Source organism: Halichoerus grypus, chromosome 13, assembly GCF_964656455.1.
Source record: "Halichoerus grypus chromosome 13, mHalGry1.hap1.1, whole genome shotgun sequence".
Lineage (NCBI taxonomy): Eukaryota > Metazoa > Chordata > Mammalia > Carnivora > Phocidae > Halichoerus > Halichoerus grypus.
Genome location: NC_135724.1, coordinates 51,364,942 through 51,389,486, shown reverse-complemented (window position 1 = coordinate 51,389,486; position 24,545 = coordinate 51,364,942). Strand labels below are relative to the sequence as shown.

Here is a 24,545-nt window from a genome sequence, read left to right as displayed (position 1 = left end):
TAATGCAATATATGTTAAGAAAAAAAAAAGAAGATAGCAGGAGGGGAAGAATGAAGGGGGGGAAATCGGAGGGGGAGACGAACCATGAGAGACGATGGACTCTGAAAAACAAACTGAGGGTTCTAGAGGGGAGGGGGATGGGAGGATGGGTTAGCCTGGTGATGGGTATTAAAGAGGGCACGTTCTGCATGGAGCACTGGGTGTTATGCACAAACAATGAATCATGGAACACTACATCTAAAACTAATGATGTAATGTATGGTGATTAACATAACAATAAAAAATTAAAAAAAAAAGAAGCCTCATGTTGCAAGGAAAAAGAACCTTCATCTGGTACATGTACTTAGGCAGAAGCCATTCTTAATTTGGGAGAGGTTGATGTTTTGAAGTTCAACAGATACATGTCTGTAAGCAGCACACATGTGCATACTTTGTTTTGGCTAATCCTTTCCTAGCATTTAATCTCCTTCTTTTCAATTGTCTTGGTTCCTTTGTTGCTTCGTGAAGGGAGAGAGAATTCTCTCAAATACATGATTTTTGGTTTCCAGACCTTCTGGCAGTTAGGATGCAAAGATGAAAACTGGCTCTCCTGACAATTCTGGGATGGCTAGTCAAGCTATTAAATAGCAGTTCTTGGATCTTTGAAAATAATGTCTATCTAAAGGATTGTATGAGGAGTGCATGTTTTTTTCCTTTCTCAGTGTTTTCCATATCATACAAAGTTGCTGTCAGAATCATACAGCGTTAATTTATGATGCTGTACTGAAATAGTGTGGTGGCTTTGTAAAAAACCCACCCCTCTGTTTTAACTGTATAAAGTCAGAGTCAGAAGAAACAATAGTGAAATTTATTTTTTGAGCATGTCTATTTTATTTTTAGGTTTTGATATAATACAACTGCTAAAATTTTTTTGTTGTATTTAGTCTCTGCCTCAAGGCTCCTGCTTAGATCCATATATAGAAAACAAGGAAAGTTTATTTCACTTTTTCTTTTTGGAGACAGAAAAATATTCAATACGTAAATATAATGGAAGATGAAAATCAATTATACATTTGTTCAGTATGGTCATAAACTGGTATAAAATGTTTGATGTTTCAAATATCTCAATATTCTGTGTGGTAAAGAAAAGGATTATACAGGAGCACCCCCCCCTTTTTATTTATTTATTTTTTTTTTGCTTTTCAGTTTCCTTTAGTGCCTGCTAACCTTTTGTGGGAAATTGCTTTAAATGTTTCTATGTAGGAATAATATATCTTTTAAATAACATTTATGTTCCCATTGCAAAACTTTGGAAAAGCCAGAGCTTTTTAAAGAAGAAAATTATAATTACACTCCTCCCACTGGGTAGAGGTAATCCTTGTATTATTTTATCCTCGCTAGTCTTTTTATTCATTTGTAAAATATAAATCTATGTATGATATGCTTTTTTTCATAGAACATATTAAATATATATGAATATTACATATCAGAGTTGAGTTTATATTGGTATATATATATTTTTTTAATCTTTTTTTTTTTTTTTTTGTCCATTTAAAGTCATATTACTGTGGTGGATTAAAATGGTCACAGATTCTTTGCTACTCCTCCCACTGAGAGATACAATCTGTTTTCCCTTCCCTTAAATGGAGGACTGGTCCTGGAAATTGTTTTGACCAATAAAACGCAGCAGAAGTGATGCCATGTAAATTTTGGAGCTAGGCTTTCGTAGATCTTAGCTTCCACTTTTGCTGCTTGGAACATTTCCTTTTGGATTCCAGTTCCCATTCTCTGAGGAAGTCTAAGGAAACTGATAGAGCAGTTCACGTGAAGGAGAACGAAGGACTAGGGATGTGAGGGAGGCCACTTTGGCTCTTCCAGCTGTCCCAGGATCTCAGCCATATTTAACCTACAGAACTGTGACAGATATAAACTGTTGTTTTAAGGCATTTGGTTTTAGGGTGGTTTGTTATATAGCAACATAACTGAAACAATAATAAATATTTTTATGTCATTAAAAACTTTATAAACATAATTGTGATGGCTTCAGAATATTGCGTTAATACATACACTACCGTTTCCCTACTGCTAGACATTTAAGGGGTACTCATTCTATATAAATAATGCTATGAAATAGTATTTTTATGAATAAAACTGGGGAAGTAATTAGGATTATTTCCTTGAGCTGGATGTCTGGAAAGGAAATTATTTCTTCAAATAATGTCAATTTATAAGACCATCATTGAAGATTTCCAAGTTGTTTTCCATAAATATTGAACAAAGTTGACATTACCTTAAATTGAATGCTTAGAATATTTCTTTCACTGTACTTTATCATAAGTGCTGAAAACAGGCATTTAAGAAACAAAGCCATAAAATTAATAAAAAAATATTTTGCTAATTTGATAAGCAAAAATGATACTTTGTTTTAAATTGCAATTGTTTCTTAATGAGGTTAAAACTAGATATTTAATAACTCCTTTCAATTTAATAATTATTGCATTGTAAATTAATATCATTTACCACTAAAATTGTGGTATCAGCATTTTTCTCACTGATTTGTAAGGGCTCTTTGTTTTTAAGGATGTTAATTTTTTATGTTTCTGGCAAGTATTTTTTAAGAGCATGTTTTTACTTTATAATTTTGTTTGTTGTGCTTTTACATTTATGTAAGTTTAAAATTTTATTTACTCATATTTATCCACTTGCTTTTATGTGGATAAATTTTATTTTCCATTGCTTTTAAATTTAAGTGTTCCTTCTAGCACTGCATTTTAATAATTTAGAAAAATATGATTTATATTCCAAGTGGTTGGATATTTTTAAACTTCTGCTATTTCTCTCTTTTCCTTTTATTCCTTTCTTTGTTTTTGTATTTCCTTCAGGAACTTGTTCTATATTATTTGTGCTTTGTGGGATAAATTCAAGTTTTCTTTGTGGCCTAGTCATGATTTATTTTTGTAAACGTTTGATTTATAGAAGCATTTTCCATTTCTGAGGTTACAAAGTTCAGTATATTTAATGTAACCTTGTTATATAGTTATATATAAAGGGCAAATCTTTTATGCCCTTATTTATTTTTTATTGAATTTATTTGTCATAGATTGATAGTAGTGTATTAAAATACCTCATGATTACATAACTGTCATTTCCACTTTCACTTATAAATTTTCACTTTATATACTTTGATGTCATGTTTTTTAGCCCAGAAGATTTGTGGCTTTGTTTAATTCAACATTTATCAGGACCTAGAGATAAAAAGATGTGGTCACACCTTTTGGAGACTCACAGAGTAGTGGGTAAGCACACCAAGAGACATGAGGACAATATAGAGAGGATTACAAGAGAGGTGAGGGGATGGGGAGAAACCTATAGGAGGAGGAAGAGCATCATTTAGTCAAATAAGGTGATCCTCTGCCTTACTGAATGATTTCATCTTGAATTCTACTTCATTTCATAATTGTGCCACTCTTTTATTTCCATTCTTTTGTAAGCTGCATGTAACTTTTAAAACTCAATATGAAAGTCTGGCTTTCAGTAAAAGAAATACTGAATTCACTTAACAAATATGTACTGAGTTCCTATAATGTGCCAGGTACTGGCTAAGCCTGGGGATAAAATGGCAAAGACGTCAATGCTCAAGAAGCTTCCACTTCACTGTAGGAGAGGCAAATAAATAAACTGACAAAGCATCAGTGGAACCCACACAAGGGGTTCCTAGCCTAGATATAATCTTGAATGCTGAAAGATAAGTAGGAGTTGTCTATTAGGAGAGGGAGACAGCTGGGTGTTTCAGACAGAAAATAACATGTCCAATGGCCAAGAGCTGATAGAGAACATGACCCATTCTAGGACATGTAAGTAGCTGAGTATGAATGAAACACTGAGGCTAATGGGAGTATGGAATTGAGAGAGGACCTGGAGACAGATGGTCAGATCAGGACAGACCTATAAAGAAGCTTGCCTCTTTTAGAAGATTCTCAAGAGCCATTTTAAGTTGTTGAATAATATGACTGGATCTGCTTTTGAGTGATTCATTTGGTGATAGCATGGGGAATGGATAGGATCTGAGTTAGCCCGGAAGTAGAAGGATCAGTTAGAGATTGGTACAATATTTCAGTAGGGGAAAATGATAGAGTGGCAATTAGGATGAAGAAAATTGGACTGATTCTAAAGATACCAAAAAATAGAATCATCAGGACTTAATGATTGTTTGGATATGGGAGGTTAAGGAAGACTGTCAAGGCTAATACCAACCTTTTCACCACTGCTTCTGTCCTCCAAATTGAGAAACTGGGAGGATGGTGGTGCCATTCATTGCCATGACAAATACTAGAGGAGAAATGCATTTTGGATATTTTGGAGAGGCTGAGTTTGAGGCACTTGGAGGATACCTAAGTGGAGTTGTCTAACAGGCAATTAGCTATAGGGTCTGGAACACAGGGTAGAGTTCTGAGATGGCAACATAGGACTGCCCAGTCAGTGACACAGAAGTTGAAGCTGAATCCTTGGAGGAGGAGGCGATCACCCAGGTGCAGAGAGAAGGAAAAAGGGCCAGGAATTCTAAACCACTAGTGATTTTGTCTTTTATCTTCTTACTTTTACATTTCCTTCCTGATATATTTGCTTTTTCATTTTTTTATATGGCTAATTAATAGATTTTGGTTGCATGGAATAGAAAACCATTCAAGTTATCTTAAGTATAAGAAGAGTTTTATTGAAATGAGAAAAAATGGGATTCTTAGATGTATAAGCAGTTCTCTGGGAAAAGAAGATACCATGGTACAACTGGACTGGATAGAGACTGGACCTGGATTCTGGAGGTTTTACAGACCCAAGCAGTAGAAAATCTAGGATGGTCACTTGGATACTGCCATTATTGGGCCCAGCTACTATCAAGGTCTCTGTAATTCTTTGGATGTCTTCTTGCTTCTCTTCCTTTTGTTAATTGACTTCCTTACTCTATTTTGTATCTTCTCGTCTCCCTAAGAGCTCTAACTACTCCTAGTTTATGCTACTCCATAACAACTTAGTTTTAATTTGTTATTGCTCAAAGTCCCTTTCAGAGCAGCTTCTGTTTTACTTATTACTTCTAATTGCCTGAATATTTATGTAATTTCAAATTGCAATTCCAGAAATCAAGAATCAGATCAATTCAGAGTGTCCTTATTGAAACAGAGCTTTTGTCACTAGGAATCCACGAGGAACCAGATATTCTCATGTATTCATGGCCTATCATATACTGGCTCTCAGTTTCCAATACCTTTTAAAATCTGTTGATGCTCACTCCTGTGTTCATTACTCCTTAGGTGACATGAGAGAGAAAGAACATTAGGGCATGTAGAATCTCAGGGTATTTTACTGAAAACTTTTGGAAGGTTAGTGATATTGTAGAAATAGGCTGTATCCAAACTTAAACCTAAGGAAATTTTCAGAAAATTTTATATTATTAAATTTATGGCTTTTATATCTCATCTCATGTCCTCCCACTTATCTCCTCTATCATCTCCATAACAACTCACATTCCATAATGAGGAGTTACAGTCATTGTCAAAAGAGATAGGATAGGAGGACTCTGATGTTTGCTCTTTTAGAGGTCTTAGATTTATTTTTTTCTTCCATCATCACATAAGGATTATTTCACCAATTTAGGCAGTTAAATTCATGGTAGTAGCAGCTATTCTGGACCACCTAGGACCTACCATAATGTATTACTCTTTACAATATATATTAAAGACTTCAAATTGCTGAAATTTTATATATCAAACAGGGTCAAACTAAGTAATAGTCAAGAGGGCCTGAAAACACTACCAAGGGAAAATACAAAATCTAGTAAAGGGCATTATAAGACACTGAGCTGGAAAAAGAAAAGGAGATCATTAGAGAAATTAAAGAAGGTATAACAAATAGACATCCTGTGTTTATAGATTGAAAGATTTAATATTGTTAAGATGTCGATACTACCCACAATGATGTACAGATTCAGTGCAGTCCCTATTAAAATTCTAATGATTTTTTTTGCAGAAATAGAAAAATCTATCATAAAGTTCATATGGAATCTCAAGGGATACCGAATAGCCAAAATAATTTTGAAAAAGAAAAAAGTTGGAGATCTCACACTTCCAGATTTCAAAACTTACTACATACAAATCTACAGTAATCAAAACACTAAGGTCCTGGCATAAAGACAAACCTATGGACCAATAAAATAAAATAGCAAGCCAAGAAACAAACCCTTGTGTGTATGGTCAAATGATTTTTGATAAGGGTGCCAAACCTCATCAATGGGGAAGGGACAGTCTTTTCAACAAATGATGTGTGATCTAGAAATTCCACTTAATGGGTACCCACTCAAAGGAATTAAAAGCAGGGACTCAAACTGATACTGGTATGCCCATGTTCATAGCAGCATTATTTGCAATAGCCAAAATGTGGAAGCAACCTAAGTGTCCATGTTTGGATGAATGAATAACCAAATTGTGATAATATACATACAACGGAATAGTATTTAACCTTAAAATGGATGGAAATTCTGACACCTTACAACATGCATAAACCTTGAAGGCCTTATGCTAAGTGAAATAAGCCAGTCACAAAAGGACAAATGCAGTAATAATTTCACTTATATGAAGTACTTAGAGTAGTCAAATTCATAGAGATAGAAAGTAGATTCCCAGGAGCCAGAGGGAAGGGGGAAATTAGGGGTTATTGTTTAAAGTGGATAGAGTTTCAGTTTTCCAAGATGAAAAGAGTTTTTGGAGATGGCTGGTAGTAATGGTTGCACAACAGTGTGAAAATACTTAATGCTACTGAGTTGTACACTTAAAAATGGTTAAGATGATAATTTTTTTATGTATTTTATCACAGTTTAAAAAAAGTTATAAGATAAAACTCAATGTCTTTTAGGTGTGGAGGAAGAATGTTAGACCTGTGGTTATGACACAGAGAACAAGGAAGAGTAGGAAATTAAACCTCTAAATTATACAAAATGTAATAATATATTTTGATTTGATTTGATTATCTTTCTATGTAAGAAAAAGTCTTTAACATCACTGTAATTGGTTTGTAGAATTCCACATGATGGGGACATACCACATTTTATGTAATAAGTCTTCCATCTTTGGACCTCTAACTTACCTAATCGTTCACTGGTAGCATGATCTGCTTTGCATCTTAGAAAGATCATGCCAATGGTTTTTGGTCAAATTTAACTGTGCCACTTCCTAACTCAGTTTACCTTGGGTAGATCACTTAACTTCACTCAGCCTCATTTTTTTTCTTATAAAATCCTCCTCCTCCTCATCATAAAGCTAATACTTATTTTTTTATTTTTTAAAGATTTTATTTATTTATTTGCGAGAGAGAGAGAGAGATAGAGCAGGAACACAAGCAGGGGGAGTGGGAGAGGGAGAAGCAGGCCTCCCACCGAACAGGGAGCCTGATGCGGGGCTCGATCCCAGGACCCTAGGATCATGACCTGAGCCGAAAGCAGACGCTTAAAGACAGAGCTACCCAGGTGCCCTTAAAGCTAATACTTATTAAAAGCTTATATACTAGATATGGGGCCAAGTGCTTCAACATGCATTGTGTTATTTGAACTTCAAAGCACATGAAGTAGGTTCTACTATTATTACCATACTGCAGGTGGGGAAACTGAGCTTAAGTTCTTACCCAAGGTCATACAGCTAGTGGAGTGGGGATAATACCTGCTACAGAGTTTCTGTGTGGACTGAATGAGAGTGTATGCAAATGTACTTTAAAAACTGATTTCTGTGTAAACACTGAAATGACTCCTACAGTTCTCACTAGGGAAATAAAATAGTGGCCCTGAAGGTTCAGAACGTTTGTTTTTGTTTTTAGAATAAAAACTAAGTTTCTGAAACACATTTCATATCCCTGCCTAGCTTAAATATAGGCAATAGCTTCCTGTGGTTGATGGGATTAAACACAGACACATCAGTGGGAATTCACAGTTCACCACTGAATGGCCCTGACAATTTACCTTTCTAACCCAACTCACCCCTACTCATTCTTTATGTCCCAGCCAAAACGATTCCCTGTTCTTTTCTGAACATACCAAACTCTCCTTCATTGTCTTTGTGTGTGCCTCTCCCTGTGTCTGGAATATTCTCTTCCAGTCTCTATTAATATACTTTAAAATTTTCTCAAGTTCCATAGTTACCATGAAAATATTTCTAATACCTATAAATGAATACAAACTTCCACTTTTGTTATTATAAATTGACATTTACCTCACTGTGTCTATTTATGTCTTGATATATAGGCTCCTAAGGTAAGGGTTCATGTATGACCCATTTTTGTACCTCTTTTATTAAAGGAATGTCAGGGCGCCTGGGTGGCTCAGTTGGTTAAGCGTCTGCCTTTAGCTCAGGTCATGATCCCAGGGTCCTGGGATCGAGCCCCGCATCGGGCTCCTTGCTCAGCAGGGAGCCTGCTTCTCTCTCTGCCTCTGGCTCTGCCTGCTTGTGCTCTCTCTCTCTCTCTGTCTGTCTCTTTCTGTCAAATAAATAAATAAAATCTTTAAAAAAAAATTGGAGGAATGTCACTGTGAAGGTATGTGTGTATATGTGTGTGTTGGGGAGTGCTGGGGAAAAGGATGATTCATTTAGTTAATTTCTTTTAACTAGTACTTTAATTATTAAATAATCCGTCTTATGAATTTTGACTTAGGAATATTACTTCTTTCCCCTAGAAAAATCAAAAGCAGAAACTACTCTCAATTTGATGTAATTAAAATTTAGCCCAGTTCAGCCCATCCAGCCCAACCCAGGCCAGCCAGGCAATCTGACTTGACTTTTCACTAATTATCTTATAATTTGTAACAGTAGGGTTCTGTAAGAGAGAAAACTTTTCCAAGTTTGCCTATATCATACAGTAATGAATAGACAGGGGACGGGCTCATTACATTAGTACCACTTATACCAGCAAGCTTCCTAGTTACTTATAGAGAATGCATATGCTCCATTCCTCTTTGACCTGTAATTTTGCTCAAGGACACACACACACACACACACACACACACACACACACACACACACACCCTTTTTTCCCCCTATTAGCTGCTTGTCTCAAAAACCCCTTCTTTTGGGAGAATTTATTTCTGAATTTGATAATGTGACATCTTTTTTTAAGGACTGAGGAGATCATTGTAAAAACAGTTTTGTAGCTCTTAGTGGGAAAAGATAAAGAAAGATAAAGGAAGAAAAAAATCCCAAAGTGCATAGAATCAATGTAGGAAATAACATTAAGTAAAATTTTTTAGTCTTGGCTATCTTTTCACCATGTAGATTTTTTTTTTTTTTACATATTTGGTATATACATATACTACAAATTATTTGTTGCTTATCTGAAATTAAAACTTAGTTGAGAATTCTGTATTTTATTTGGCCACCCTAAGCCTGAGTGTCCTCCCAGTATGGCAGAGTGTGATCTGAGAGAGGGAGAGAGCACACCCAAGACAGAAGCCACAGTCTTTTTATAACCTGGTATCAGAAGTGACATGCCATCACTTCTGCCATGTTCTCTTTATCAGAAGTGAGTTACTAAGTGCAGCCCACACACAAGGGGAGGGGAATTAACTTCTTTCTCATGAGAGATGAAGTATGAAAGAATCTGTGGACATGCACTTAAGAACACAGCTGTGGGAGAGCACACAAAGGAATGTAAGCACCATGCTCTATTGTACCAGATATAGTGACTGGCCCAGTGGTGATAACATGTCCAAATTCTACCACATCAGAGTATTTCCCTGGGACAGACATTGAAAAGGAGAAGTTGTCTTTCCACTGGTTTGGTTAACTTGGATTGTAGAAGTCTGAGCTGCTGTTGACTATTTTTTCCAATTGTAAGGAAGAAGCACATCTGTAGTTGAAAGAGGACATGGCCAATACACAAAGGCAAGCATAGTGTCAAGGTGGGAAAAAAAAAAGAGCAAGACCTCAGTCAATATCGTTTGATTTCCTGGATCTAGTTGTCCCTGGACATTGGAGTTTTATGTATTGATTTGGCAAGAGTTTTAACTGAAAACCAATGCTTTTTCAATTATATGTAATAATAATCACAAATAGGTGAGAGAATAAAATTTTTGTTGAAAATAACCTTTGGTTTTTTTACTTTTTATTTTTTTTATTATGTTCAGTTAGCTACTGTATATAGTACATCATTAGTTTTTGATGTTCGATGATTCATTGGTTGCATATAACACCAGTGCTCATCACAACACATGCCCTCCTTTATACCTATCATCCTGTTATCGTATAAGTGTCTTTATTATCTGGCTCTTACTTGCTCTTGCCTCATCTTTAGATATCTGGAACCACTAGCACTGTCGAGATTAGGTCATCTTCTGTCATGCTGTCATGACTTCCCACATGCTCTTCCCTCCACTTGGAATGTCTTTCCACCACCTGATTTTTAAATGAATGTGTACTCTACCATCATATCTCAGCTCCAAATCACTTCCATTGAAAGGTGTAATGGGGCTTCCAGTCTGATTTGCATACCCTTTGCTACCCTAGTAAGGACTGGAATAATTAATTACCTTACCCATCTGCCTACTTGAATAGATTGTGAGATTCTTGAAGTCAGGGAATTTATCTTGTTCCAGCTTCGTACTGAATGAATTGTTAAGGTTTAGTCACGAATAGCTTTGTACTTGATACTTATCAATTAAAATATCTTAAATAGAATTTTAGAATTTCATGATTCAAAAATAATTTAAATAAATGCATTAACATATACATGTCTTTTAGTTTTTTAAATGTAGTGCTTTGTTGTAAATAATTTACAGTTATTTCTAAAGTGTTCTTCTATGCCTGGTTTGGTGATTCCTTGGTTGCTCAATCCATTTTGTAGACATTTTCCCTTTGTTTACTGATAATGTCTTCTAGCTGTCTGTTGACACAAATGCTGAACATCATGGAAACAGGAATCAATGCTATAAAAACACGGATAAATGATCACATTAATAAATCACATTATTTGCCTCTTATGCTGTTATAAAATTAGAACCAACTGGTGAACTAAAGGGTTGCAAGATGAATCTTAAGCTCTTTGAGCAAAAGGTAATATAGCAAAGAATGTTTTCTTGTACGCTTTGACAGCAGAAAGTTTTTGTTGTCATTGAGAATTACAGTCATTATAGATAGCTCTAATATTCTTTATTATACATTTTTAATCAGTTTTTGACCTGTACCAAATTGGAAATAAATCTACATAACCTTATTAGATTCTTAGGATTATCAGTAAGTTTGCAAGGAGTTTATTTCTGAGTTATGACTTTTTTTTGGGTAAGGTGAGCAAAATAAAATCTCTGCTCATAGTCATCTTTACCAGAGTTGCCATGAATGGCATGTAAATCATATATTTATAAACCATGGGTGGAAGAGCCAAGGAAGTGAAAATGGGAGGACACATGAGGAAATATAAACTAAAAATGGAGAATTTTTGATATACCAGAATCCCTCCCTTTTGCCAGATAAATGTACCTACTAAATCTTTATGTAAAATAAACAAGAATCATTTTAAATACATTTTTTCTGTTTATGTCAATAAATAACTCATGTGTCATTGGCAAAATGCGTATAGATATTCTTTCCCATTAAAAAATGGAAAATGACATGGATGGAGCTAGAGAGTATTAGGCTAAGTGAAACTAGTCAGTCAGAGAAAGACAAATACCATATGATTTCACTCATATGTGGAATTTAAGGAAAAAAAACCAAACAAGCAAAGAAATAAAAAGAGAGAGAGACAAACCAAGAAACAGATCTTAACTACAGAGAACAAACTGAGGGTTACCATAGGGGAGATGAGTGGGAGGAATGGGTGAAATAGGTGATGGGGATTAGGGAGTGCATTTGTTGTGAGGAGCACTGAGTAATGTACAGAATTGTTGAATCACCATATTGTACACCTGAAACTAATAAAACACTGTATGTTAACTATGTTCTAATTAAAATGTAATAAAATTTAAAAAATGGAGAATGTACGGATACCATTTTTAAAAGGCCCCCTTGAAAGGAAAAAGAGCAATAATATAACATTAATAGTGTTTAGATTTCTGGAAAAAGAATGGAATACATTTTTTAAAAAAACAAATATGGTTTTATGTGGGAAAATGAGAAATTACTGATGTCTTGCTCAACCAGTGGAACCCAAATAGTATTAACACTGCTTCATCTAAGAGAGCAACGTATTAGAAGTCAGTTGGCTCACAATTCTAGGTGGATCACATTTGGCCAAGCATTAATAAATGTCTCAAATACCAAAATAAAAACTAAATAATCACTTTTTAAAAATTAATAATCACTTTTTTAAACCACAAAATTCTACCTTTATTGTTTATAGTTTTGTAACTTGACACAAAATCATTTGGTTAGCATTCAAACCAAAGCTTTTATATATATACATATATATGTATATATTTGTGGGATACATATAACACATTAAAAAAAACTAGGCATAAAATAGTTACTGTTGATATTAACAGCAAATTGTGGTCTATAAGAGTGAAATAAAGTTTTATCCTAGAACACTCACAAAAATTGGGAAATTTAATGTTTTAAGATAAGACGTAAGTGATATTTTGAATTCAAACAATGAGCGTTCACTGAGATTGTCATTCAACACTTTTTACAACTTTTGCTCTAATTTTCTGGTCACCTGGATAATTAAATTCACTTGATACTTTAATACGGAATATATTTAAAAATTATATGCTGGATGTTCTTAGTCATTTATAAGAAGTATTGTACCCTATAAAACAAAAAAATCAATTACAAGTTAAAGTTTAAGAAAGTAAATTCTCATTGTTTTATCATTGATAATTTAGTATTACATTAGAATGCAGAAGATGATGAATCACATATTTTATTAAAAATTTTGAGGAGTCTTTACCTTTAAATAATTTAGAGATGGCAAACTGTTAATATACTCTTTTCAAACTTCTCTCACTTATGACTGTGACAGACATCATGAATTGATCATAGCACCCTTTTCACTGGGTCTGTACTGAGCCTCACATTTTTTTCCCAGGACTCAAGGCATCATTACCCATCAACTGGATTAGGTACTTGAGATGAAACTTCTTTGCCATCCTGAGACCTTTTTGGCAAAGGAAATTGAAAGTCACAGAGATAATATTAGTTGGCTCAAATCATATCACAACTCTGTAACTACAACCCAGATTGGCTCCCTGTTGGTCTCCTGAGTCCTTTATTCCCCAGTTTATATTATATTCTTTTACTGTATTTACTTCTTTAAGGGGGTTGGTATAGAATTCTACATATAGCATTCATTCAATAAATATTTTTGAATGACTGGCTCAATACTAAGCATAAAGTCATTTTTATTAGAAACTTAGTGAAGCATGTGGTGCCTGGGTGGCTCAGTTGGTTAAGCATCTGCCTTCGGCTGAGGTCATGATCTCAGGGTTCTGGGATCAAGCTCCACATCAGGCTCCCTGCTCAATGGGGAGTTTGCTTGTCCCTCTCCCTCTGCCCTTCACCCCCACTTGTGCTCTCTCTCTCTCTTAAATAAATAAATATAATCTTAAAAAAAAAGAAAGTGAAGCATAATTGCTAGGGTAGAAATCATCAGATGTATGTACTTCTGCCTGAATACAGATTCTGAGATGCTGCTTATTACAGAAATAAGGAATACTAATACTTTAGTGATGGAGAGAGTGCTTACCTTTTACTTCTAGAGAAAGTGAAGCTGTGCAAATCTAGGAAGATTTTCTGTGAAGGCAAGAATGTACAAAATGGGAAAGCCAGGATAATAAAATTTTAATTCATTTATTCAACTGTGTGCCAATGAAAAAAGTAGGTAGTAGTTTCTTTCGAATAGAAATACAGTGAATGGAAGAAAACAGCTTGGAAAAAAAACTATTTACTTACAATATAGATCAATATCTGTTGAAGTATTGATGAAGGGGATGCAAAGTAGGTGAGTGATCATGATGAGATAGGGTTAGTTAGGGAAATTGATGCTCTGAAGTGGATTTTTAGCCATAGGGTGATTGTTTTCTCAGGGAGACCACCGCTTATAATGAATGTTCATTGAAGCTCACATTGATGCATTTTCATGTCTGAGCAGCCAGCCTTTCTCTCACCTAATTGCCTTGGCTAGAACCTTTAGTACAATAATGAATTGAAATGTCCTTGTCTTGTTCCTGGTATTAGGGAGAAAGCATCCAGCCTTTTACCATTAAGTATGATGTTAACTGTTGGTTTTTAATAGATGTCTTCTTTCAGGTTGAGGAAGTTCTTTCTCTTCTATTCCTAGTTTTTGGTGAATGTTTTTATCATGAAAGGGTGTTGAATTTTTTCAAATACTTTTACTGCATCTCATGTGATTTTGATTTTTTTATTCTACTGATACACATTAGCTGATTTTCAGATGTTAAACTAACATTTCATCCTTGGGATAAATTCCAGTTGTTATAATTTATAAGGATATAATTCTTTTTATAAGTTGCTGGACTTTGCTAGTATTTTGCTAAGGATTTCTGCATCTAGATTCACAGTTTTCTTTTCTTGAGATGTCTTTGGTTTTGGTATCAGGCCAATACTGGCCTCATAAAATGAGTTGAGAAGTATTTACACCTCTTCTATATTTTGGAATTGTTTGTGGAGAAAGAAGTGTTAATTCTTCTTTAAATGTTTGATAGACTCTCCTTCCAATTGGCTTTTATCACAATTTGCATTGTTCCTGAGAGCTTCCTAAGGCTTGAACTTCTCCATGTTCTATTAAAAATGAAGTCAGTTCCTGTGGGAAAAGATTAGAAGATATCTATTTTGTACCTTGTTTCTTCCTCCAGGCAAAACTTATGAACTAGGGCTCTGGAGCTGGGGGTATGGACCATGGCAAGCTTCTCTCTGAGTGACACCCCACTCTTTGAGCTGAATAGTTGGTGGAGGGGTTGGGCAGCAGCGTGAGATCCTCTGAATTTGTCTCTCCTGGCACGGAACCATTGTCTTCTGAGCAGACAAAGAGTGGTGTAGGCCCCAGAATTCTTAGAATGTGTGGCCAAGATACAGCCTCTGTTCCACAAGTTGGGGCTGGGCAGGAGGAGCTCCCAACTCTCAACCACCTGTGATTTAGTCTCAGCAACAGGTGGCTGGTGGCAGGATGAGAAATGCTGATATCCTGTTCTTCCTGGGAGAAAAGCTCTCTAACTAGGAGCTAGGGGGAGGAGCTCCTAAAACATTTCAAACATGCAAAAAAGTAGAGGGGGATTTCACATGTATTAACATTTTGCCATATTGGATTCAGAATTATTTTTCATAAAGAAATAAAATGTCACAATAAAGTTGATGTTTTCTTGCATTTATATAGGGTATTTTTAAAATATATGTGAAACCAAGAGGGAGAGGAACATAAGGTTTTCTAGCATTTGAGCTTTCTTTAGCATTACCATAGATGAGTCCAGTTTTTTAAATCTAACAACAACAAACCAATTAGAACCACTCCCAGCTGCTCTAGCTAACATGTTGGATCTAGGATCTACATTATGTTCACCTATATAAATAAGTTCAGCCCTATCTAAAATCATGTTCCTCCTCCCTTGGCTCATCCATACCCTAACTCTGCTGAGAGAGACAAACAGCCAGTCACCAAGGCTTTGAGTACTACCTTGGTGAGAGCTGCTTCTGCATCTTTGCAAAAACTCCCGAATGGTGGGGTTCTCTGTCGGCCAGGTATATGTGTAAGAAATGCTGCAGTGGTATACGGAATTTTAGGTTGCAGAGGTCAAGCATGTAATAGCACTTAAATTGCTGGTGTGGTGTCAAAACAACATTAGAGGGGACTGGTAATTGGAATGTTCTGACCTAAAGCTATCTGTGTGGTTAACCTATCCTAAAGATCAAAGAAGTAGACCCCCTGCTTAGTTCTACTGAATCTTTATAACAGAAAAAACTCTCAGTCTTACTTGGGAAACCATGATAGAAACTCTTGGCTTCTCAGCCAATTTTCAGAGTTAAGTCAATTTACACATGTAGGGCCTCTGAATAAAGTGTTGGCATTGTACCTTGAAGAAAGATCTTATAGTAATAACAGAAGTTTCTTCCCAGCCTTCCCCAAAGAGAGCTATTTCTATTTACTGGAAAAATAGTTTTCTGGAAAAACAAAAACATCCAGACCTTTCAGGGGTTATTATACTGAACAAATCCTCCAGGAAAGCAAAATTTTATGGGCTAGTGGTCAGATTGTGTCTTGTGGATCAGGTAACATGTGGAATCTACTCAAGATGGGCCTGGCTTATTTATAAGACAGCTGGGTCCTGGAGGATATTGTAACGTTAATCAAGTGAACTCCAATGGCAGTTGCTGTCCTAAAGGTAATCTTTTTTTTTTTTTTTTTTTTTTTTAAGAAACCAGCATTTGGTTCTTGACACTTGGTACAAAGTTATTGATCTCCCAAATGGCGTTCTACATTCCAGAGAACACTAGAATTTTTTTTTGTTGTTGTTGTTTTTGTTTTTTTCTCTCTTGGAAGTGAAGCAGGATACCTCTATTTACTTGTCTCAGGGATTACATTAATGCTATGATTCTGTGCCACAATTTAGTTCTTGGGAATCTTGATGATCTCACTCTTCCAACAGGACCTCACACAGGCTCACTTCATTGATGCTATCACGTTTATAGTATCTTAAGAACAGGAAGTAGCAAGTTCTCTAATTGTTTTGTTAAGACATACTCCAGCCAGAACCTAATAAATTGGTGATGCTGCCCCATCAGTGAAATTTCTAGAGTTTTATTAGTCTGGGCATGTTGAAATTTGCCTTCCAGTGTGAAGTTTTGCACCCTACACCCCTGTCACTATAAAAGGAGGCACAATGCTTGGAGGCGTCATTAGATAGTGAAGATTATATATATTTGGTTGTGCTACTCTGACCATTTACATGATGACCTAAGAAGCTGCCAGCTTTGAATAGGGGCCAGAGCTAGAAGAGGTACTGCAGCTTGTCTAGGCTACATTCCAAACATTTTTGCTCTTATGAGTTAGCAGATTCAGTGGTGCTAAAAATGTCCATGGAAGACTAGGATACTGAATACAGTCAGTTGCTAGCTCTAATACACAGTATTACAGTAGAGGTCACTAGTCTTTGGATGCAAAGGTATGTCCTTTTTGGTAAGTAACTATTTTCCATTTGAAAAGCTGCTCTTGGCTTACTGTTGGTCCATTCAGATAATAAAATCCCAAATTTGGGACATCAACTGATCATATAGCTGATCCAGCCCATCATGATTAAGTGTTACCTGATCCCCAATGCCATAGAAACAAGCCTCCTAACTGCACTTCATCATGAAGTAAATGTATTTGCATATTGTACCAGAGTAGAGAAAGTCTTGAATTATGAGTTGCAGGAGCAGATGGCTTATATTTCCAGCCTACCACACTGCCAGTTCTTCTGTAACCCAAAGAATATTCCTTATGGGGAGAGTAATTAAGTGAGGAAGAAATAAATCCTGGTTTGCAGATGGTTCTGTATGATATGCCAGTATTAGCTAGAGGTAAACGTCTGTGTCTCACCTATGGCTGATTTTTTTTTTTTTTGTAGTTTTTAATTTTATTATGTTGTGTTAGTCACCATACAATACATCATTAGTTTTTGATGTAGTGATCCACAATCTATTGTTTTCATATAACACCCAGTGCTCCATGCAGTATGTGCCCTCCTTAATACCCATCACCGGGCTAACCAATCCCCCCTCCCCCCTCCCCTCTAAAACCCTGTTTGTTTCTCAGGTCCATAGTCTCTCATGGTTCATCTCTCCCTCCAATTCCCCCCCCCCCCATTTTTCCCTTCTTTCTGCTAATGTCCTCCATGTTATTCCTTTTGTTCCACAAATTAGTGAAACCATATGATAATTGACTTTCTCTGCTTGACTTATTTCACTTAGCATAATCTCCTCCAGTCCCATCCATGTTGATGTAAAAGTTGGGTATTCATCTTTTCTGATGGCTGAGTAATATTCCATTGTATATATGGACCACATCTTCTTTATCCATTCATCTGTTGAAGGGCATCTCGGCTCTTTCCACAGTTTGGCTATTGCAGACATTGCTGCTATGAACATTGGGGGTGCATATGGCCCTTCTTTTCACTACATCTGTGTCTTTGGGGTAAATACCCAGGAGTGCAATTGCTGGGTCATAGGGTAGCTCTATTTTTAAATTTTTGAGGAACCTCCACACTGTTTTCCAAAGTGGCTGTACCAACTTGCATTCCCACCAACAGTGTAAGAGGGTTCCCCTTTCTCCACAACCTCTCCAACATTTGTTGTTTCTTTCCCTGTCCATTTTTGCCATTCTAACTGGTGTAGGGTGGTATCTCAGTGTGGTTTTGATTTGGATTTCCCTGATGGCTAATGATGATGAACATTTTTTCATGTGTCTGTTAGCCATTTGTATGTCTTCTTTGGAGAAGTGTCTGTTCATCTCTTCTGCCCACTTTTTGACTTGATTATTTGTTTTTTGGGTGTTGAGTTTGAGAAGTTCTTTATAAATTTTGGATACCAGCCCTTTATCTGTAGTGTCATTTGCAAATATCTTCTCCCATTCTGTGGGTTGCCTCTTTGTTTTGTTGACTGTTTCCTTTGCTGTGCAGAAGCTTTTTATCTTGATGAAGTCCCAAAAGTTCATTTTTGCTTTTGTTTCACTAGCTTTTGGAGAGGTATCTTGAAAGAAGTTGCTGTGGCTGATGTCAAAGAGGTTACTGCCTATGTTCTCCTCTAGGAGTTTGATGGATTCCTGTCTCACATTGAGGTCTTTCATCCACTTTGAGTTTATCTTTGTGAGTGGTGTTAGAGAATGGTCGAGTTTCATTCTTCTGCGTGTGGCTGTCCAATTTTCCCAGCACCATTTATTGAAGAGACTGTCTTTTTTCCATTGCATGTTTTTTCCTGCTTTGTCAAAGATTATTTGACCATAGAGTTGAGGGTCCATATCTGGGTTCTCTATTCTGTTCCATTGGTCTATATGTCTGTTTTTGTGCCAGTACCATGCTGTCTTGGTGATCACTGCTTTGTAATATAGCTTGAAATCGGGCAACGTGATGCCCCCAGCTTTGTTTTTCTTTTTCAACATCTCCTTGGCGATTTGGGGTCTTTTCTGTTTCCATACAAATTTTAGGATTGTTTGTTCCAGCACTTTGAAAAATGTCATTGGAATTTTGATCGGGATGGCATTGAAGGTATAGATTGCTCTGGGTAGCATAGACATTTTAAGAATGTTTATTCTTCCGATCCATGAGCACGGAATATTTTTCCATCTTTTTGTGTCTTCTTCAATTTCTTTCATGAGTGTTTTGTAGTTCCTAGAGTATAGATCCTTTACCTCTTTTGTTAGGTTTATTCCGAGGTATCTTATGGTTTTTGGTGCTATTGTAAATGGAATCATTTCTTTAATTTCTCTTACTACAGTTGTGTTGTTAGTGTATAAGAAAGCAACTGATTTCTGTGCATTGATTTTGTATCCTGCCACATTACTGAATTGCTGGATGAGTTCTAGTAATTTGGGGGTGGAGTTTTTTGGGTTTTCCACATAAAGTATCATGTCATCTGCGAAAAGAGAGAGTTTGACTTCTTCTTTGCCAATTTGAATACCTTTTATTTCTTTTTGTTGTCTGATTGCTGTTGCTAGGACTTCTAGTACTATGTTGAACAACAGTGGTGAGAGTGGGCACCCTTGATGTGTTCCTGATCTTAAGGGAAAGGCTCTCAGCTTTCCCTTATTGAGGATGATATTCGCTGTGGGTTTTTCATAGATGGATTTTATGAGCTGAGGGATGTTCCCTCTATCCCTATACTCTGGAGAGTTTTATTCAGGAAAGGATGTTGTATTTTGTCAAATGCTTTTTCTGCATCAATTGAGAGGACCATATGGTTCTTCTCCCTCCTCTTATTAATGTGTTCTATCACATTGATTGATTTGTGAATGTTGAACCACCCTTGCATCCCGGGGATGAATCCCACTTGGTCGTGGTGGATGATCCTTTTAATGTATTGTTGGATCCTATTAGCTAGGATTTTGTTGAGGATTTTGGAATCCATATTCATCAGGCATATTGGTCTGAAATTCTCCTTTTTGATGGGGTCTTTGCCTGGTTTGGGGTTAAGGTAATGCTGGCCTCATAGAATGAGTTTGGAAGTTTTCCTTCTGTTTCTATTTTTTGAAACAGCTTCAGTAGAATAGGTATTATTTCTTCTTTGAATGTTTGGTAGAATTCCCCAGGGAATCCATCAGGCCCTGGACTCTTGTTTTTTGGGAGGTTTTTGATCACTGGCTTCAATCTCGTTACTGGTTATTGGCCTATTCAGGTTGTCAATTTCTTCCTGTTTCAGTCTTGGCAGCTTATAGGTTTCCAGGAAGGCCTCCATTTCATCCAGATTGCTCAGTTTATTGGCATATAGTTGTTGATAATAATTTCTAATAATTGTTTCTATTTCCTTGGTGTTAGTCGTGATCTCTCCCCTTTCATTCATAATTTTATTAATTTGGGTCCTTTCTCTCTTCTTTTGGATAAGTCTGGCCAGTGGTTTATCGATCTTATTAATTCTTTCAAAGAACCAACTTCTAGTTTCGTTGATCTGATCTACTGTGGTTCTGGTTTCTAATTCATTGATTTCTGCTCTAATTTTAATTATTTCTCTTCTAATGCGTGGCTTAGGCATCGTTTGTTGCTTTTTCTCTAGTTCTTTAAGGTGTAAAGTTAGTTGGTGAATTCGGGATTTTTCTATTTTTTTGAGTGAGGCTTGGATGGCTATGTATTTCCCCCTTAGGACCACCTTTGCAGTATCCCATAGGTTTTGGACCGATGTGTTTTCATTCTCATTGATTTCCATGAATTGTTTAAGTTCTTCTTTGATTTCTTGGTTGACCCAAACATTCTTGAGCAGAATGGTCTTTAGCTTCCAAGTGTTTGAATTTCTGCCAAATTTTTTCTTGTGATTGAGTTCCAGTTTTAGAGCATTGTGGTCTGAGAATATGCAGGGAATAATCTCAATCTTTTGGTATCAGTTGAGACCTGATTTGTGACCCAGTATATGGTCTATTCTGGAGAAAGTTCCATGGAATGTATAGAGTCGAAATTATTGACCAGAACCCAAGCAAGATGCACCTGTTTTCTTGGGACCTTAGGGTTGCTGGCCTCTTGTTTTCCCAGCCTGTCTTCTGGGGGAGGGGCCTGCCGCGCTGTTACTCAGGCAACCCTGTTTGGGCGGAGTTGCCCTGTGCCCCTGTGGCGGGGGATGGGCTCAGCGGGAATCAGTCTTTGGGGCTTTTGTTCTCTGGCGGCGTTCCCTGGCGGCTTTCCGGGTCTCTTCCGCGAGTCAGAGCAGAAGAGACTGTTTCCAACCCTCTGCCTCAGAGCAGAGAGACCTCAGTCTGTTCTTCAGTGAGCTCTCCAGGCCACACCGTCTCCGTTTCTGTCCAAGCTGCTATAAACTGCAGCGTCCTGGGTTGTGCGCCCCTCCGCAGCGCTCCCAGTCCTGCCTCCAGGTCGGGGCATGTCTCTGCCCTTTGTGCTTCTAAAACCGCCAGCCGCTCCCAGTTCGTGCATGCGCGTGCCTGCGTGCGCGCGACTACGCCGCTTGGGGTTCCGTCCCAGGGATTGCAGTTCGCGGACCCGCGACTCCACCGCTTGCCGCTTGGGGTTACCACCCCGGGGGTTGCAGTTCACCGGCGGGACTCTGGGGCACCGGGTTTCCGTCTCGGAGGCTGCAGTTCGCGTGCACGTGACCGTCACTCTGGTTTCTGTTTGGGGGGCTGCGGTTTGCGTGCGTGGACCCCACCGGTCTGGTTTTCCACCCCGGGGACTGCCCTAAAGTCCTTTCCCGACGCTACCGGTCTACAAGTCTGTGCCCCGTCCATAGCGCGCGAGGCTGTTGCTCGCCGGCGGTGTAGGATCCCCACCTCCAGGCACCCTCCTGCTGCCGTTTATCCTCCGATATCTGCCCGCAGGATCACGGCTCTCTGCTTCGTACCTCAAAACCAACTGCCTGCTTTCCGCTTCGTACCTCAAAACCAACTGCCTGCGATATTCTGTTTGTAGAGATCCAGATCTTCTTACATCTCAGGCTGGTTTCGTGGGTTCTCAGAGTGGTCTGGTAGATATCCAGCTCAATTCCGGGGACCAGTTGAAATAGGTTCCCCTACTCCTCTGCCATCTTTCCCCTTCCCTCACCTATGGCTGATTTTAAAATGAAGCAGAGAAAGGAAATATCCCCAGCAGGCAAAACTTTGGTACATTTCGTTGTTCAGTTGGTTTTGGAAAGAGAGATGGCCAGAGGTAAGGATCTGCATTGATTTATGGGCAATGATTAATGATTTGTCAAGATGGTCAGTATTAAAAGATGCAATATGGGAGAATTGTTGACAAAGAAGTTGGGGGAAGAGGTATATACCTGGAGTTCTTGGAATGGGTTTACAGTGTGAAAATATCTGTAATCCTGACTTCTCATCCACATCACCCATAAAGGAGGATATGGTGAACTGCCCTTTGATTGTAGGTTATCTATTTTCCATTTTAGTGCTTGCTCAATATGCTATTGAATAAAGGCCTATGGTGGTGAGGATGGAGATTATACATGAATACAACAATATGACTATTCCTAACCAAGACTTATCAGGTTGCTGATTGTCTAAGACATTCAATCCTGAGCTTACAATATGTTATTACATGCTAGGATATGTTGAGCATACTAGATTCTTTACATAGTTGAGGAGAAAGTTTGCCCTTACTGTTATATAAGACAATATATTTGGAATCTGAATTTACTTTCACTGCCTACCATCTTCTGTTTGTATTAACATGGGTGGACATACTAAATCATGATATCCTACAAAACACTGTTTTTGATCAAGGAAATAATTTTACAATAAATAAGTAAATAAAGCAACAGGCATTCACTATTACCATGTATTCATCTCATCAGACAATTAGCCAGTTATGGAAACAGTTGAGAAGCTGAGTACTCTGAACTAGCAACCATTATTCATGGCTGTTTCTTTTATAAATAGAATATATGGATTTAGGAATTAAGGGTTAGAAATGGAGTGAACTATCACACTATTATATATAACTATATGTTTACAGTTTTCAGCATAACCTCCCTGCAACTCTGAGTCCTGCAGGTTTAAGGGTTTTAGAACCAAGAGAATAATGCTTCCAACATCTTGTTGATGATTTCATTGAATTATAAGCTGATTGCTCTATGACCATTTTGAGTTTGAATGCCATTGGAAAAATAGGCAAAACAGAATTTTTTACTGTTGGCTGGGGTAACTGATTATAGGTATTATGGGGAAATAGTTTCTGATACACAGTGGGGAAAAGGATGAGAAATGACACAATCCAAGAGATGCTATTGATGCTTCTTAGTACTATTATGACCAGGAGTAAAAGTTGCCATAATCAGCTCCATACAGGTAAGGTAATAAAGGGCTCAGAAGCCTTCAAAATAAAGGTGTGATTCATCCCATCATATCTAGCCAAGGTGCTATTAAGGGTAAAAGGAAAATAGAATAGATGGTGGAGGGAAATAGTTATAAATAAACCATAGCCTCATGACTAATTGCAGAAACAAGGACTATAATATAGATGTTACATTTTTTTCCTTGAGTGATTACACACACACACTCACACACACATTTAGTTTTTGATTCCTTTCCCACATCGTAACTAATTACTACTGTTATAATTTAGTCGTATGTTTAAGAATATAAAAATGCATAGTTATAGACTGAGTGGAAGAAAGTACCAGAGATCCTGGAACTGAAACTGCATACAAGTTCAACGAGACTTTGGGGAGATTGGTTGGTATTTTTGTTTGTATGAAGAATAATTTTAGTAAGTTAGATGAGAGTAGTATTATTGTTTGAAGTTCAGTTTAAAAGAAGGGCTTATTCTGGGCGATATAGTGGATATTCATCATTTTATTTTTCTGGCTTCTAGTATTTTTGAACACTATAAAAGTATGCTTTTGTGTGTAACAAATCACCCCAAGACTTAATGGCTCAAAACAACTGTTTATTTCCTTACAGTTCTGTAGGTTAGAAATTTGGATTAGGCTCAGCTGAGAAGGCTCATCTCTGTTCCACACTGTACCAGTAGGAGTCATTCATGCATTTGTGCTCGGTTGGATGGTCTTCTCACTGCCTGGAACTTGGCTGGCTGTCGACAGGACCGATGTAAGTAACTTACCTCTCTTTTACTTCCTGGCCAGCAGGCTGCCCTGAGGTTATTCCCATGGTGGTGGCAGCAGAGTTTCCAAAAGCAGCAAGAGAAGGCAGCTGTTATGCATGAGCACATTTCAAGCCTCAGCTTGCACCCTATTTGCTAATGTTTCATTGGCTAAAGCAATCACATGGCTAATCCTAGATTTGAGGGATAGAGAAATAGACTCCACTCCTTAATTGTAGGAGCTATAAAGTCATGTTACAAAATACTAGGAAGAATCTGCAGCTATTTTTGCTATCACAAACACCCTCCTATGCCTACTCTCAGTAGAAATCAGAGGCTTTCTAGCCTTTCCTGTGCT

The 24,545-nt window shown here is 37.3% G+C and overlaps 1 protein-coding gene across 1 annotated transcript in view; it reads left to right on the top strand.

Moving 5' to 3' along the window:
• METTL4 (methyltransferase 4, N6-adenosine) overlaps positions 1-24,302 on the top strand; it is a 235,899-nt gene extending 211,597 nt beyond the window's left edge. The window contains exon 9 of the mRNA XM_078060558.1: positions 24,049-24,302. Coding sequence (XP_077916684.1) covers positions 24,049-24,056 — 8 coding nt within the window. The 3' untranslated portion in view covers positions 24,057-24,302. The remainder of the gene's footprint in view (positions 1-24,048) is intronic.
• The last annotated feature ends 243 nt before the right edge of the window (positions 24,303-24,545 follow it).